The sequence below is a fragment of the Xenopus tropicalis genome, chromosome 3 (assembly GCF_000004195.4).
Source record: "Xenopus tropicalis strain Nigerian chromosome 3, UCB_Xtro_10.0, whole genome shotgun sequence".
Classification (NCBI taxonomy): Eukaryota; Metazoa; Chordata; class Amphibia; order Anura; family Pipidae; genus Xenopus; species Xenopus tropicalis.
This window is the reverse complement of record NC_030679.2, coordinates 149,746,492-149,759,155: the sequence shown is the minus strand read 5'-3', so window position 1 is coordinate 149,759,155 and position 12,664 is coordinate 149,746,492. Positions and strand designations below refer to the sequence as shown.

Genomic DNA, 12,664 nt, shown 5'->3' with positions numbered 1-12,664 from the left:
CACAGCAGCTTATTATATAAACTATAGTAGCGTTACTGTAGCAAACACACAACTTTTACAAGTGCAGGGCAACAGTCCATTATATTTTAATTAATTTAAAAAACTTTCATTTTTGGTGTTACTGTTCCTTTAATAAAAGCAGTCAGCAATAAAACAGATATTAAACATATGATAACAACACGGACAAGGGCATGAAGTCCTGACATTACTAGGACACCTGTACATGTAACATTGACATATAGCAAGATGGGGGAACGTCTCCAATGTGCACATATATATAAAGAAAGGGCAAGGCTGTCTACCCAGGGACAGAGATAGGAACATACAGTATAAACTTGCCAGGAGGCTGGCATCTGCATGTAAAACAGGCTGGGAGTTTTAAGAGAACAGACATGGGTAAGAGAGCCAAAGGCACGCTCTAGCCGTTCCCCACAAGCTTTAAAGGAAGAAGGCAGGCACTGCTGAGAGTCGAACTCAGGATCTCCTGTTTACTAGACAGGCGCTTTAACCAACTAAGCCACAGCGCCAACTGGTTGCGGCATAGCCCATGGACAGAAAGAGAAATAAGCACACTGATGCCCCATTCCACAACTTCTTTCTCCCTTGCCTGTAAGTTCAGTGAGCTACAAGTGTGCACCTTTCTACAAGGGCAGCTAAAAGCTCCTCTGTTATTCCCTTCGTAACGCCAAACGAGTCAGGCTTCTGCGCATGTTGCTTTGAAATTTTCCAGTGGCCATTTTAGTTTGACTCCTTTCTTTTGCCTACATCATCTTTTGATAGGCGTGCTAGTGAGAGAAATTGGACAAAGGCGGGAAGCTCGTACTTCCAAGTTTGAGGTTGATGGAAACAAAAAGGGAAAAGGCACTGCTGAGAGTTGAACTCAGGAACTCCTGTTTACTAGACAGGCGCTTTAACCAACTAAGCCACAGTGCCAGGCTACTGCCTCTGTCTGTTGAACATTGTTCAATCTAAGCATGAAAAGATGTGTCTAATTGACCCAAGACACAGTTCCACACTTTGATAGGAAGCGGCCGTTGCTTGGTTGGTAGGCATAAACTTGCCAGGAGGCTGACATCTGCATGTAAAACAGGCTGGGAGTTTTCAGAGGAACCAGGCTTTAACGGGCAGATACCTACAGAGAACCGACATGGGTAAGAGCGCCAAAGGCACACTCTAGCCGTTCCCCGCAAGGTTTAAAGGAAGAAGTCAGGCACTGCTGAGAGATGAACCGGTTGGGGCATTATTGGCCAAGTATTACTTGCTTTTAAACTCTCGAGATATCTGTTAGACAGGCAGATAATTAAGAAGAAGAAGGCCTTGATTGAAACTTATTTGTCAGTTCTGCCTTCTTGACAAAGTCTTGATTCAGGTGTGAGCCTTGCTCCTTGGCAGATGTGAGCAGCACTCATTAGCCGTTCCCAACAAGCTTTAAAGGAAGAAGGCAGGCACTACTGAGAATCGAACTCAGGATCTCCTGTTTACTAGACAGGCGCTTTAACCAACTAAGCCACAGCACCAACCAGTTGGGGCAGAGCCCGCGGACAGAAAGAGAAAAATGGGCACATGCAGAAGATTGCACCAAGATCAGGATTATTGGGCAAGTATTACTTGCTGTTAAACTCTCTAGATATATACAGGCGGATAATAAAGAAGAAGAAGAAGGCCTTGATTGAAACATATTTGGCAGCTCTGCCTTAAAATTCATGACAAAGTCTTGATTCAGGTGTGAGCCTTGCTCCTTGGCAGGTGTGAGCAGCGCTCAATAGCAAAACCAAATCAACAACCTGAACACATCCTTTATTCCCAAGGAATTTCCCCCCCAACGCACACGTTTTACCTTCCTAACGTACAGAGAACAGACATGGGTAAGAGAGTCAAAGGCACGCTCTAGCCGTTCCCTGCAAGCTTTAAAGGAAAGCACTGCTGAGATTCAAACTCAGGAACTCCTGTTTACTAGACAGGCGCTTTAACCAACTAAGCCCCAGCGCCAGACTTCTGCCTCTGTAAAGGGCAAAAAAAAAAAAAAAAGGGCAAATGCAGAAGATTGCACCAAGATCAGGATTATTGAGCAAGTATTACTTGCTGTTAAACTCTCAAGATATCTGTTAGACAGGCAGGTAATAAACAAGAAGAAAAAGAGGGCGTTGAATTTCCACCCCAACGCACACGTTTTACCGTCCTCCAACCACCAATACCTTTCGTCCCCAGGCTGCAGCTTGAAGCTCAGTAAGCCGAGCTACTTTGCAATCTTCCTGCCTTGACAGGAACATTTTTCAGTCTAAGCATGAAAAGATGTGTCTAACTGACCCAAGACACAGTTCCACACTTTGATAGGAAGCGGCCGTTGCTTGAGTGGTAGGCATAAACTTGCCAGGAGGCTGACATCTCCATGTAAAACAGGCTGAGACTTTTCAGAGGAACCATGCTTTAACAGGCAGATACGTATAGAGAACAGACATGGGTAAGAGAGCCAAAGGCACACTCTGGCTGTTACCCGCAAGCTTTAAAGGAAGAAGGCAGGCACTGCTGAGAGTCGAACTCAGGATCTCCTGTTTACAAGACAGGCGCTTTAACCAACTAAGCCACAGCACCAACCGTTTGGGGCTTTATTGGCCAAGTTTTACTTGCTTTTAAACTCTCGAGATATCTGTTAGGCAGATAATTAAGAAGAAGAAGGCCTTGATTGAAACTTATTTGTCAGCTCTGCCTTAAAATCCTTGACCAAGTCTTGATTCAGGTGTGAGCCTTGCTCCTTGGCAGGTGAGAGCAGCGCTCATTAGCCGTTCCCAACAAGCTTTAAAGGAAGAAGGCAGGCACTGCTGAGAATCGAACTCAGGATCTCCTGTTTACTAGACAGGCGCTTTAACCAACTAAGCCACAGCGCCAAACGATTGCCTCTGTCAAGAGGCATAAAAATAAAAAATGGGCACATGCAGAAGATTGCACCAAGATCAGGATTATTGGGCAAGTATTACTTGCGGTTAAACTCTCGAGATATCTGTTAGACAGGCGGATAATTAAGAAGAAGAAGAAGAAGGCCTTGATTGAAACATATTTGTCAGCTCTGCCTTAAAATTCATGACAAAGTGTTGATTCAGGTGTGAGCCTTGCTCCTTGGCAGGTGTGAGCAGCGCTCATTAGCAAAACCAAATCAACAACCTGAACACATCCTTTATTCCCAAGGAATTTCCCCCCCAACGCACACGTTTTACCTTCCTCCAACGTACAGAGAACAGACATGGGTAAGAGAGCCAAAGGCACGCTCTAGCCATTCCCCACAAGCTTTAAAGGAAGAAGGCAGGCACTGCTGAGAGTCAAACTAAGGATCTCCTGTTTATAAGACAGGCGCTTTAACCAACTTAGCCACAGCGCCAACTGGTTAGGGCGAAGCTTGTGGACAGAAAGAGAAATAAGCCCACTGATGCCCCATTCTGCAGCTTCTTTCTCCCTTACCTGTAAATTCAGTGAGCTACAAGTGTGCACCTTTCTACAAGGGCAGCTAAAGGGACAGCTAAAAGCTCCTCCGTTATTCCCTTCGTATCGCCAAACGAGTCACGCTTCTGCTTATTTGCATGTCGCTTTGAAATATCCTAGTGGCCATTTTAGTTTGACTCCTTTCTTTTGCCTACCATACCGACATCATCGTTTGAAAGGCTGCTAGTGAGAGAAATTGCCCACAGGCGGGAAGCTCGTACTTCCAAGTTTGACGTTGACGGAAACGAAAAGGCACTGCTGAGAGTCGAACTCAGGATCTCCTGTTTACTAGACAGGCGCTTCAACCAACTAAGCCACAGCGCCAGCCTACTGCCTCTGCCCAGGGCAAAAAAATGAAATAGATACATGCAGAAGATTGCACCAAGATCAGGATTATTGGGCAAGTATTACTTGCTGTTAAACTCTCGAGATATCTGTTAGACAGGCGGATAATAAACAAAAAGAAAAATAAGGCATTGAATTTCCACCCCAACGCACACGTTTTACCTTCCTCCAACCACCAATACCTTTCGTCCCCAGGCTGCAGCTTGAAGCTCAGTAAGCCGAGCTACTTTGCAATCTTCCTGCCTTGACAGGAACATTATTCGGGCTAAGCATGAAAAGATGTGTCTAATTGACCCAAGACACAGTTCCACACTTTGATAGGAAGCGGCCGTTGCTTGGTTGGTAGGCATACACTTGCCAGGAGACTGACATCTGCATGTAAAACAGGCTGGGAGGTTTCAGAGGAACAGTTCACACTTCCAGTCATGTACTTTGAAGGATTAACACCTTCATCAATGAGAATCTTGGTACCATTGTGATTGGATCATACCTTCTTACACCTGTCAGTTTCAGCTAACACCTAACTGAACAAGTTCAATGGAACCATTGTGATTGGATGTCTGTGACTCTACTACCATCAAGAGTTTAAATACCGGGGAATTCCCTACCAGTCATTTGAACTGAAGAAGCCACTCGGATGAGTGGTGAAACGTTTTCAAGAAAAACTCAGAAAAGTCCAGTTGTTTTAGACTTAATTCTACTAGATACAGAGGAACCATGCTTTAATGGGCAGATACCTACAGAGAACAGACATGGGTAAGAGAGCCAAAGGCACACTCTAGCCGTTCCCCGCAAGCTTTAAAGGAAGAAGGCAGGCACTGCTGAGAGTCGAACTCAGGATCTCCTGTTCACTAGACAGGCGCTTTAACCAACTAAGCCACAGCGCCAGACTATTCCCTCTGTTAAGGGCAGTAGGAACATTTAATTAAACCTCACAAACAAAAGTAAAACAAAACATTTCAGTTGGAAAATGTATTATCACAAACTGGAATAATATTTGACATTTGAATGATTTGCAATGAATCAGTAAAATGGAAGAATTCCAACATCAGAATCAAACAATAGGTTCAACTAATTGCACTTTGACTGGATCTCTTTCATGTCCTTTTCGCTAAATTATTTTGCATGCAGTTCTACTGAAATGTGCTTGTGTGATGGATATAGGGAAGATTTTTTTTTATTATCATTAGTAGACAATGATATAGATGTTTAAGGATTTAAATATATAATGAATTCCATGTAATGGAATGTTTAGATTTAACAACCTCTTTCTGCCAACTCAGTTATCTAATACAGGTATGGGAGCCTTTATCCAGAGACCCTTTATCCAGAAAGTTCCAAATTATGGAAAGACCATGTCCCATAGACTCCATTATAAGTAAATAATTCTAATTTTGAAAAATGATTCCCTTTTCTCTGTAATAATAAACCAGTACCTGTACTTGATCCCAACTAAGATATAATTACCCCTTATTGGGGCAGAACAGCCCTATTGGGTTTATTTAATGGTTAAATGATTCCCTTTTCTCTGTAATAATAAAACAGTACCTGTACTTGATCCCAACTAAGATATAATTACCCCTTATTGGGGGCAGAACAGCCCTATTGGGTTTATTTAATGGTTAAATGATTCCCTTTTCTCTGTAATAATAAAACAGTACCTGTACTTGATCCCAACTAAGATATAATTACCCCTTATTGGGGCAGAACAGCCCTATTGGGTTTATTTAATGGTTAAATGATTCCCCTTTCTCTGTAATAATAAAACAGTACCTGTACTTGATCCCAACTAAGATATAATTACCCCTTATTGGGGCAGAACAGCCCTATTGGGTTTATTTAATGGTTAAATGATTCCCTTTTCTCTGTAATAATAAAACAGTACCTGTACTTGATCCCAACTAAGATATAATTACCCCTTATTGGATGCAGAACAATCCTATTGGGTTTAATGAATTTTTTAGCAGACCAAACGAATGGAGATCCACATTATTAAAAGATCCGTGTTCTTTAAAACCCTAGGCATTCTGGATAACAGGTTCCATACCTGTATATCAGAAGATAAATACAGGTATGAGATCTTATATCCAGAATGCTTGGGACTTGGTGTTTTGCAGATACATTTTGTTTTATAATTTGGATCCCTATAACTTATGTCTACTAAAAAAAATATTATGGGGCAGATTGATTGACATTTAAATGTGACTTTTTACTGTGAAATGTGTGAAGTTTTTTCTTTTTGCAAAAACTACTAATCCGATTGTGTTTTCATAATTTGAAGTTTTGAAATCTATTATAAACAAAAAAAACTCAACCCACCCCCCAAAAATGGCATCTTAAAGCTTCAAGTTCATGTAGAAACACAAGGCAGTTGTATTTTTGTAGTTTTGCAAGTTTTACATTTTTTCCTGAACTTGAAAATCACTTGAAAATGTGAATTTTTGTAAATCTGTCTCTATACAAAAATAGGATTGTTTTGCCACCAATATGGAACCATGTAGCTTAGTTACCATCATGATCAAGGTACTGTTTATTAATTACAAGGCAAAAAGGATATAAAACAATTCTAAAAAATTATATTTCAATGTTTCAATTGAAAACAATTGAAATATTTTATTAAATTGGAGAAGGGAGATGACTTTCCTAATTTGAAGTTTTCTGGTTAAGAGATCCCATGTTCTATGTTAATTCACTTTTTTTTTATCATTTAATGATTTCTAGAACCCACTTTTTATAAATCTTAGGTAAAGAGGAGAGAAATAAAAAAAAAATTACCAGTTATTAGAAGAAGCCCCCTGTAAGGTTATAAAGATACTGTATGTTACGCAGAACTGACTATAGATTAAATGTGGTGCAGCCGAAAGGATAATTCATAAATCTTCCTTGTATTATGGAGGTCTAGGCAAATACTCCCTTTATCCATGTATGAGAGCAACTTTTTTATCCAGGAGACATAGGGGCCCATTTATCAAAGTACGATTGTTTACGAATACAAAAAAATCATATTTTTTCTAAGTTTTCATTCTGTGTGAGTTTTTTTGCAACTTTTTCATTAATTTGCTCAACTTTTTCGTACTTTGAGAGAATTTATGCAACAAAATTGTACTTGTCGCAATGAGTATGAGAGGTTCGGATCCATTCAAGCTTCGGTATGGTGACTTCCCTTGGGCTGGGTTGGAGCTGCAGAGTGCCATTGAGCCCTATGGGAGACTTTCCTTGGGCCGGGTTGGAGCTGCAGAGTGCCATTGAGCCTATGGGAGACTTCCCTTGGGCTGGGTTGGAGCTGCAGAGTGCCATTGAGCCCTATGGGAGACTTTCCTTGGGCCGGGTTGGAGCTGCAGAGTGCCATTGAGCCCTATGGGAGACTTTCCTTGGGCCGGGTTGGAGCTGCAGAGTGCCATTGAGCCCTATGGGAGACTTTCCTTGGGCCGGGTTGGAGCTTCAGAGTGCCATTGAGCCCTAGGGGAGGCTTTCCTTGGGCCAGGTTGGAGCTGCAGAGTGCCATTGAGCCCTATGGGAGACTTCCCTTGGGCCGGGTTGGAGCTGCAGAGTGCCATTGAGCCCTATGGGAGACTTTCCTTGGGCCGGATTGGAGCTGCAGAGTGCCATTGAGCCCTATGGGAGACTTTCCTTGGGCCGGGTTGGAGCTGCAGAGTGCCATTGAGCCCTATGGGAGACTTTCCTTGGGCCGGGTTGGAGCTGCAGAGTGCCATTGAGCCCTATGGGAGACTTTCCTTGGGCCGGGTTGGAGCTGCAGAGTGCCATTGAGCCCTATGGGAGGCTTTCCTTGGGCCGGGTTGGAGCTGCAGAGTGCCATTGAGCCCTATGGGAGACTTTCCTTGGGCCGGGTTGGAGCTGCAGAGTGCCATTGAGCCCTATGGGAGACTTTCCTTGGGCCGGGTTGGAGCTGCAGAGTGCCATTGAGCCCTATGGGAGACTTTCCTTGGGCCGGGTATGAGCTGCAGAGTGCCATTGAGCCCTATGGGAGACTTTCCTTGGGCCGGGTTGGAGCTGCAGAGTGCCATTGAGCCCTATGGGAGGCTTTCCTTGGGCCGGGTTGGAGCTGCAGAGTGCCATTGAGCCCTATGGGAGGCTTTCCTTGGGCCGGGTTGGAGCTGCAGAGTGCCATTGAGCCCTATGGGAGACTTTCCTTGGGCCGGGTTGGAGCTGCAGAGTGCCATTGAGCCCTATGGGAGACTTCCCTTGGGCCGGGTTGGAGCTGCAGAGTGCCATTGAGCCCTATGGGAGGCTTTCCTTGGGCCGGGTTGGAGCTGCAGAGTGCCATTGAGCCCTATGGGAGACTTTCCTTGGGCCGGGTTGGAGCTGCAGAGTGCCATTGAGCCCTATGGGAGACTTTCCTTGGGCCGGGTTGGAGCTGCAGAGTGCCATTGAGCCCTATGGGAGACTTTCCTTGGGCCGGGTTGGAGCTGCAGAGTGCCATTGAGCCCTATGGGAGACTTTCCTTGTTTGAATTGGGTAAATGTTTTCTTTAGTAGATTTTGTTTTATTGTATAATGTTTTTAATGGCATTTTTCATATCTGCACTTTTCAAGCTGTAAATCATTGGGTTAATAAAAGGAGTCACTACAGTGTATAAAAGGGAAAGGAGTTTGCTAATGGTCTGTGACTGGTTCCTTGTGGGAACCACATAAATACCAATGAGAGACCCATAAAATATGGAGACCACGGCCAAGTGGGAGCTGCAGGTGGAGAAGGCTTTTTGTCTCCCAATACTGGACACTATCTTTAGGATTTCATGGGCAATACAGATATAGGATCCAATGATGAGTATAATAGGGAAAACAACTACAGGGCCAGATACTGTGATTGTCAATATCCGTGCCAAGGAGGTGTCTGAGCAGGAAAGTTCCAGGAGAGGAAAGTAATCACAGAAGAAATGGTTGATGGTATTTTGGTTGCAGAACTCTTGTGTAGCTGCAGGGATCTGAGCAACTAGTGTAAAGCTAAGGGAAAGCAGCCATGATATGGCAATTAGTTTAACACAGACTCTGTGGCTCATTAGTGAAGAATAACGCAGGGGATTGCAGATGGCCAGATATCTGTCATAGGACATCACAGTTAGAAGGAAACACTGTAAAGCTTCAGTGATACCAAATAAATAAAGTTGTACAATACAGCCAATAAGGGGTATTTTAGCTCCTTCATTCATTACAGTACTGAGCAGGGTGGGCACAATAACCTCGGACTGTAGGAGATCAGAGAAGGAGAGTTGTTGGAGAAACAAGAACATGGGAGACTGAAGATTTTGGCTAATTTGTACCAATGCTATGACAAGGAAGTTTTCAGATACGGTCAGTATGTGAATCAAAAGGATCAAAGAAAAAATCAGGATCTTGAAATTGTCGACATGCTGAAATCCCAAAAGGAAAATCTCAGGGACCATCGAGCGGTTCTGCATTCTCATTGTCTGGGAGGAAATCAAATCTTTTTGGAATGATGGACATAATAACGATGAACTGAAGAAGTTTTGATCCAATTTTTCTCTGCCAACCTTGAGTCCAGATAATAATAATGAGAATAATTGTTAGAATGATGGACTTTTTAAACATCCAATGTTTGTACTGAAGTTTTTGTATTTTTTGGTACCAATTTCAAAATTCAATTCATCCTTTTCTACTAGTATTCCTACTAGTTGCACTGACTATTATGACTACTATGATACATTATGATTGACATGTATGCAATCAGTTTTATAGGTTTTCAGAGTTATTATTAAGGATTAAATTATTCTTGTAGTCAAATCTACTTTTACTCTTTTAGTCAATCCAGTCTGAAATGTATGTATGTATCAATGTATATATTGCTTAACTAATGAACACCGTGCATTTCAAGCAGAAACAGAAACCGAGTTACAGTTATAAATTAGTCAGTAAAAAAATGAACCTATGCCTAAACGGTAGGTGTTTCAATACACAATGAGGATGATGACCCTGACCCTACCATCTATAAGAAAGAAGTGACCAAAAGAAACAAAAAGGTGGGAGGCAAAGCCTCAGGTCAACATTGGGCTTCCATGTGCAGTAGCCCTACTAATCTCTAGCTCTGCAGGGTTATTTTGTGTTATCACAGATCATTAATTTAGAGACAGAATAAAAGAAATCTATTCAGGGACCATCCCAACATCCAAAAATCAGCCATATTATGACACTTAATTTAACACATAATTTTTGGTTTATTGTTGAAGAAGAATTCAGAAGATTGCAGATGGCCAGATATCTGTCATAGGACATCACACTTAGAAGAAAACACTAAAGATTCAGAGATAGCAAATAAAGTTGTACAAAACAGCCAATAAGGGATATTTTAGCTCCTTCATTCATTACAGTTCTGAGCAGGGTGGGCACAATACCCACAGACTCCAGAAGATCAGATAAGGAGAGTTGTTGGAGAAACAAGAACATGGGAGAATGAAGACCTTAGACCTTAATGGCCGAAGGTATAGTGGGTAGTGGTCAAAGAATGGGCTAAGGGCTCAATTTATTTGGTTTCATCTATCATCTACTGTATAGAGAGAGAGACTTTAATACAGTGATCCCCAACCAGTGGCTCATGAGCAAAATGTTGCTCCCCAGTCCCTTGGATGTTGCTCTCAGTGTCCCCAAAGCAGGTAATTGTTTTTATTCAACCAAAACCTGCCATCAAGTCAGGAATTAAAAAATAAGATTTCTCACCAAATAAAGCCCATGTAAGCTGATAGGGTGCATAGAGGCCCCTAATAGCCAATCACAGCCCTTATTTGGCTCCTCCATGAACTTTTATGCTGCTTGTGTTGCTCCCCAAGTCTTTTTACATTTGACTGTGGCTCATGAGTAAGAAAGGTTGGGGACCCCTGCTTTAATACAATGTTTTTGGTAATGTAGAAAAACATTGTAGTTGGAGCTTTGGATACTGCCAAATGTTAGACAGAAAATAGCTCTTGATCTCCAGGTAGATGAGAGAATGCCAAAATGTGTCCAAACACAAAGAAAACTAAAACTTAAGACATGTGTCTAGTACAGGGATGTCTAACTGAAGTTCCAAATGTTCCCTACCATGGAATCTTTATGGCCCTCAGGTTTCTAAGATGTTTCAATATCTTTATATGTCATAGTTATTTTAATATAATCTGGTCTTTCAATCTGTGTCATAACAAACAAAACACTAAGTTGATCCCCTCCCCATTGTAAGCTGCAGTCCTGCTTGGCTTTATAGTTGAGAGTCTACAGAAAAAGAAGATCTGGCAATAATGGACTGACCTGATTTGCTCCTATCAGAATGGCAGCGGCTACTGACCGGGAAGTGTTAAACTTGTCTCCTTTTATTTACTTACCCAGTCACTAAGTCTGTGGAGAAACCTGCTGGGACCTACTATTATTATAATTAGAGTAAAACCATTAGAAGCATATCAAAATAAAGGCTTCATGTAGAATCCTATACAATTATTATGGTTTAATTTTTATTTTTCAACATATTCATAATTCTAGAATCACAACCTAAGTTGTGATTCTAAAGACAAGAGAAAAGAAAAGAAGGAGGAGAAAGAGAAGATGGCTTTATATAATACATCTCTATGAAGAGTCTCATTCATCCAGGCCATGATATACAGTATCTAGTAGAATTCATTCTAAAACAACTGGACTTTTCTGAGTTTTCTTGATGGACTATTGTCTATGAAGACTCTCATTCATCCAGGCCATGATATACAGTATCTAGTAGAATTCATTCTAAAACAACTGGACTTTTCTGAGTTTTCTTGATGGACTATTGTCTATGAAGACTCTCATTCATCCAGGTCATGATATACAGTATCTAGTAGAATTCATTCTAAAACAACTGGACTTTTCTGAGTTTTCTTGATGGACTATTGTCTATGAAGACTCTCATTCATCCAGGTCATGATATACAGTATCTAGTAGAATTCATTCTAAAACAACTGGACTTTTCTGAGTTTTCTTGATGGACTATTGTCTATGAAGACTCTCATTCATCCAGGTCATGATATACAGTATCTAGTAGAATTCATTCTAAAACAACTGGACTTTTCTGAGTTTTCTTGATGGACTATTGTCTATGAAGACTCTCATTCATCCAGGTCATGATATACAGTATCTAGTAGAATTCATTCTAAAACAACTGGACTTTTCTGAGTTTTCTTGATGGACTATTGTCTATGAAGACTCTCATTCATCCAGGTCATGATATACAGTATCTAGTAGAATTCATTCTAAAACAACTGGACTTTTCTGAGTTTTCTTGATGGACTATTGTCTATGAAGACTCTCATTCATCCAGGTCATGATATACAGTATCTAGTAGAATTCATTCTAAAACAACTGGACTTTTCTGAGTTTTCTTGATGGACTATTGTCTATGAAGACTCTCATTCATCCAGGTCATGATATACAGTATCTAGTAGAATTCATTCTAAAACAACTGGACTTTTCTGAGTTTTCTTGATGGACTATTGTCTATGAAGACTCTCATTCATCCAGGTCATGATATACAGTATCTAGTAGAATTCATTCTAAAACAACTGGACTTTTCTGAGTTTTCTTGATGGACTATTGCCTAAGAAGACTCGCATTCATCCAGGTCATGATATACAGTATCTAGTAGAATTAAGTCTAAAACAACTGGACTTCTCTGAGTTTTCTTGAAAACGTTTCACTGCTCACCACTCATGAGTGGTGAAAAGTTTTCAAGAAAACGTAGAAAAGTCCAGTTGTCTTAGACTGAATTTACAAGATAATACATTTTATTTTACAATTATAATAATAGCTGGAATCTAAAAGCTGTGAGTGCAGGTAAAAATGAAAGGAAGTTGTAGCCTCAAAATTCAAACAAC

The 12,664-nt window shown here is 41.3% G+C and overlaps 1 protein-coding gene and 5 non-coding genes across 6 annotated transcripts; all 6 read right to left on the bottom strand.

Moving 5' to 3' along the window:
* Positions 1-453: 453 nt before the first annotated feature.
* On the bottom strand, positions 454-527 carry trnat-agu. Its single transcript has one exon. It is a non-coding gene; the product is annotated as a tRNA-Thr (tRNA).
* Positions 528-2,518: 1,991 nt separating this feature from the next.
* On the bottom strand, positions 2,519-2,592 carry trnat-ugu. The gene has a single exon. It is a non-coding gene; the product is annotated as a tRNA-Thr (tRNA).
* Positions 2,593-2,811: 219 nt separating this feature from the next.
* trnat-agu lies at positions 2,812-2,885 on the bottom strand. The gene has a single exon. It is a non-coding gene; the product is annotated as a tRNA-Thr (tRNA).
* A 414-nt stretch (positions 2,886-3,299) lies between these two features.
* trnai-uau lies at positions 3,300-3,373 on the bottom strand. Its single transcript has one exon. It is a non-coding gene; the product is annotated as a tRNA-Ile (tRNA).
* Positions 3,374-4,632: 1,259 nt separating this feature from the next.
* trnat-agu lies at positions 4,633-4,706 on the bottom strand. The gene has a single exon. It is a non-coding gene; the product is annotated as a tRNA-Thr (tRNA).
* Positions 4,707-8,395: 3,689 nt separating this feature from the next.
* LOC116409622 (olfactory receptor 1468-like) lies at positions 8,396-9,055 on the bottom strand (the record flags this gene model as incomplete). Its single annotated transcript, XM_031898350.1, has 1 exon — positions 8,396-9,055. A coding segment is annotated over one exon (660 nt), but the record flags the coding sequence as incomplete, so codon positions are not given.
* Positions 9,056-12,664: the final 3,609 nt, after the last annotated feature.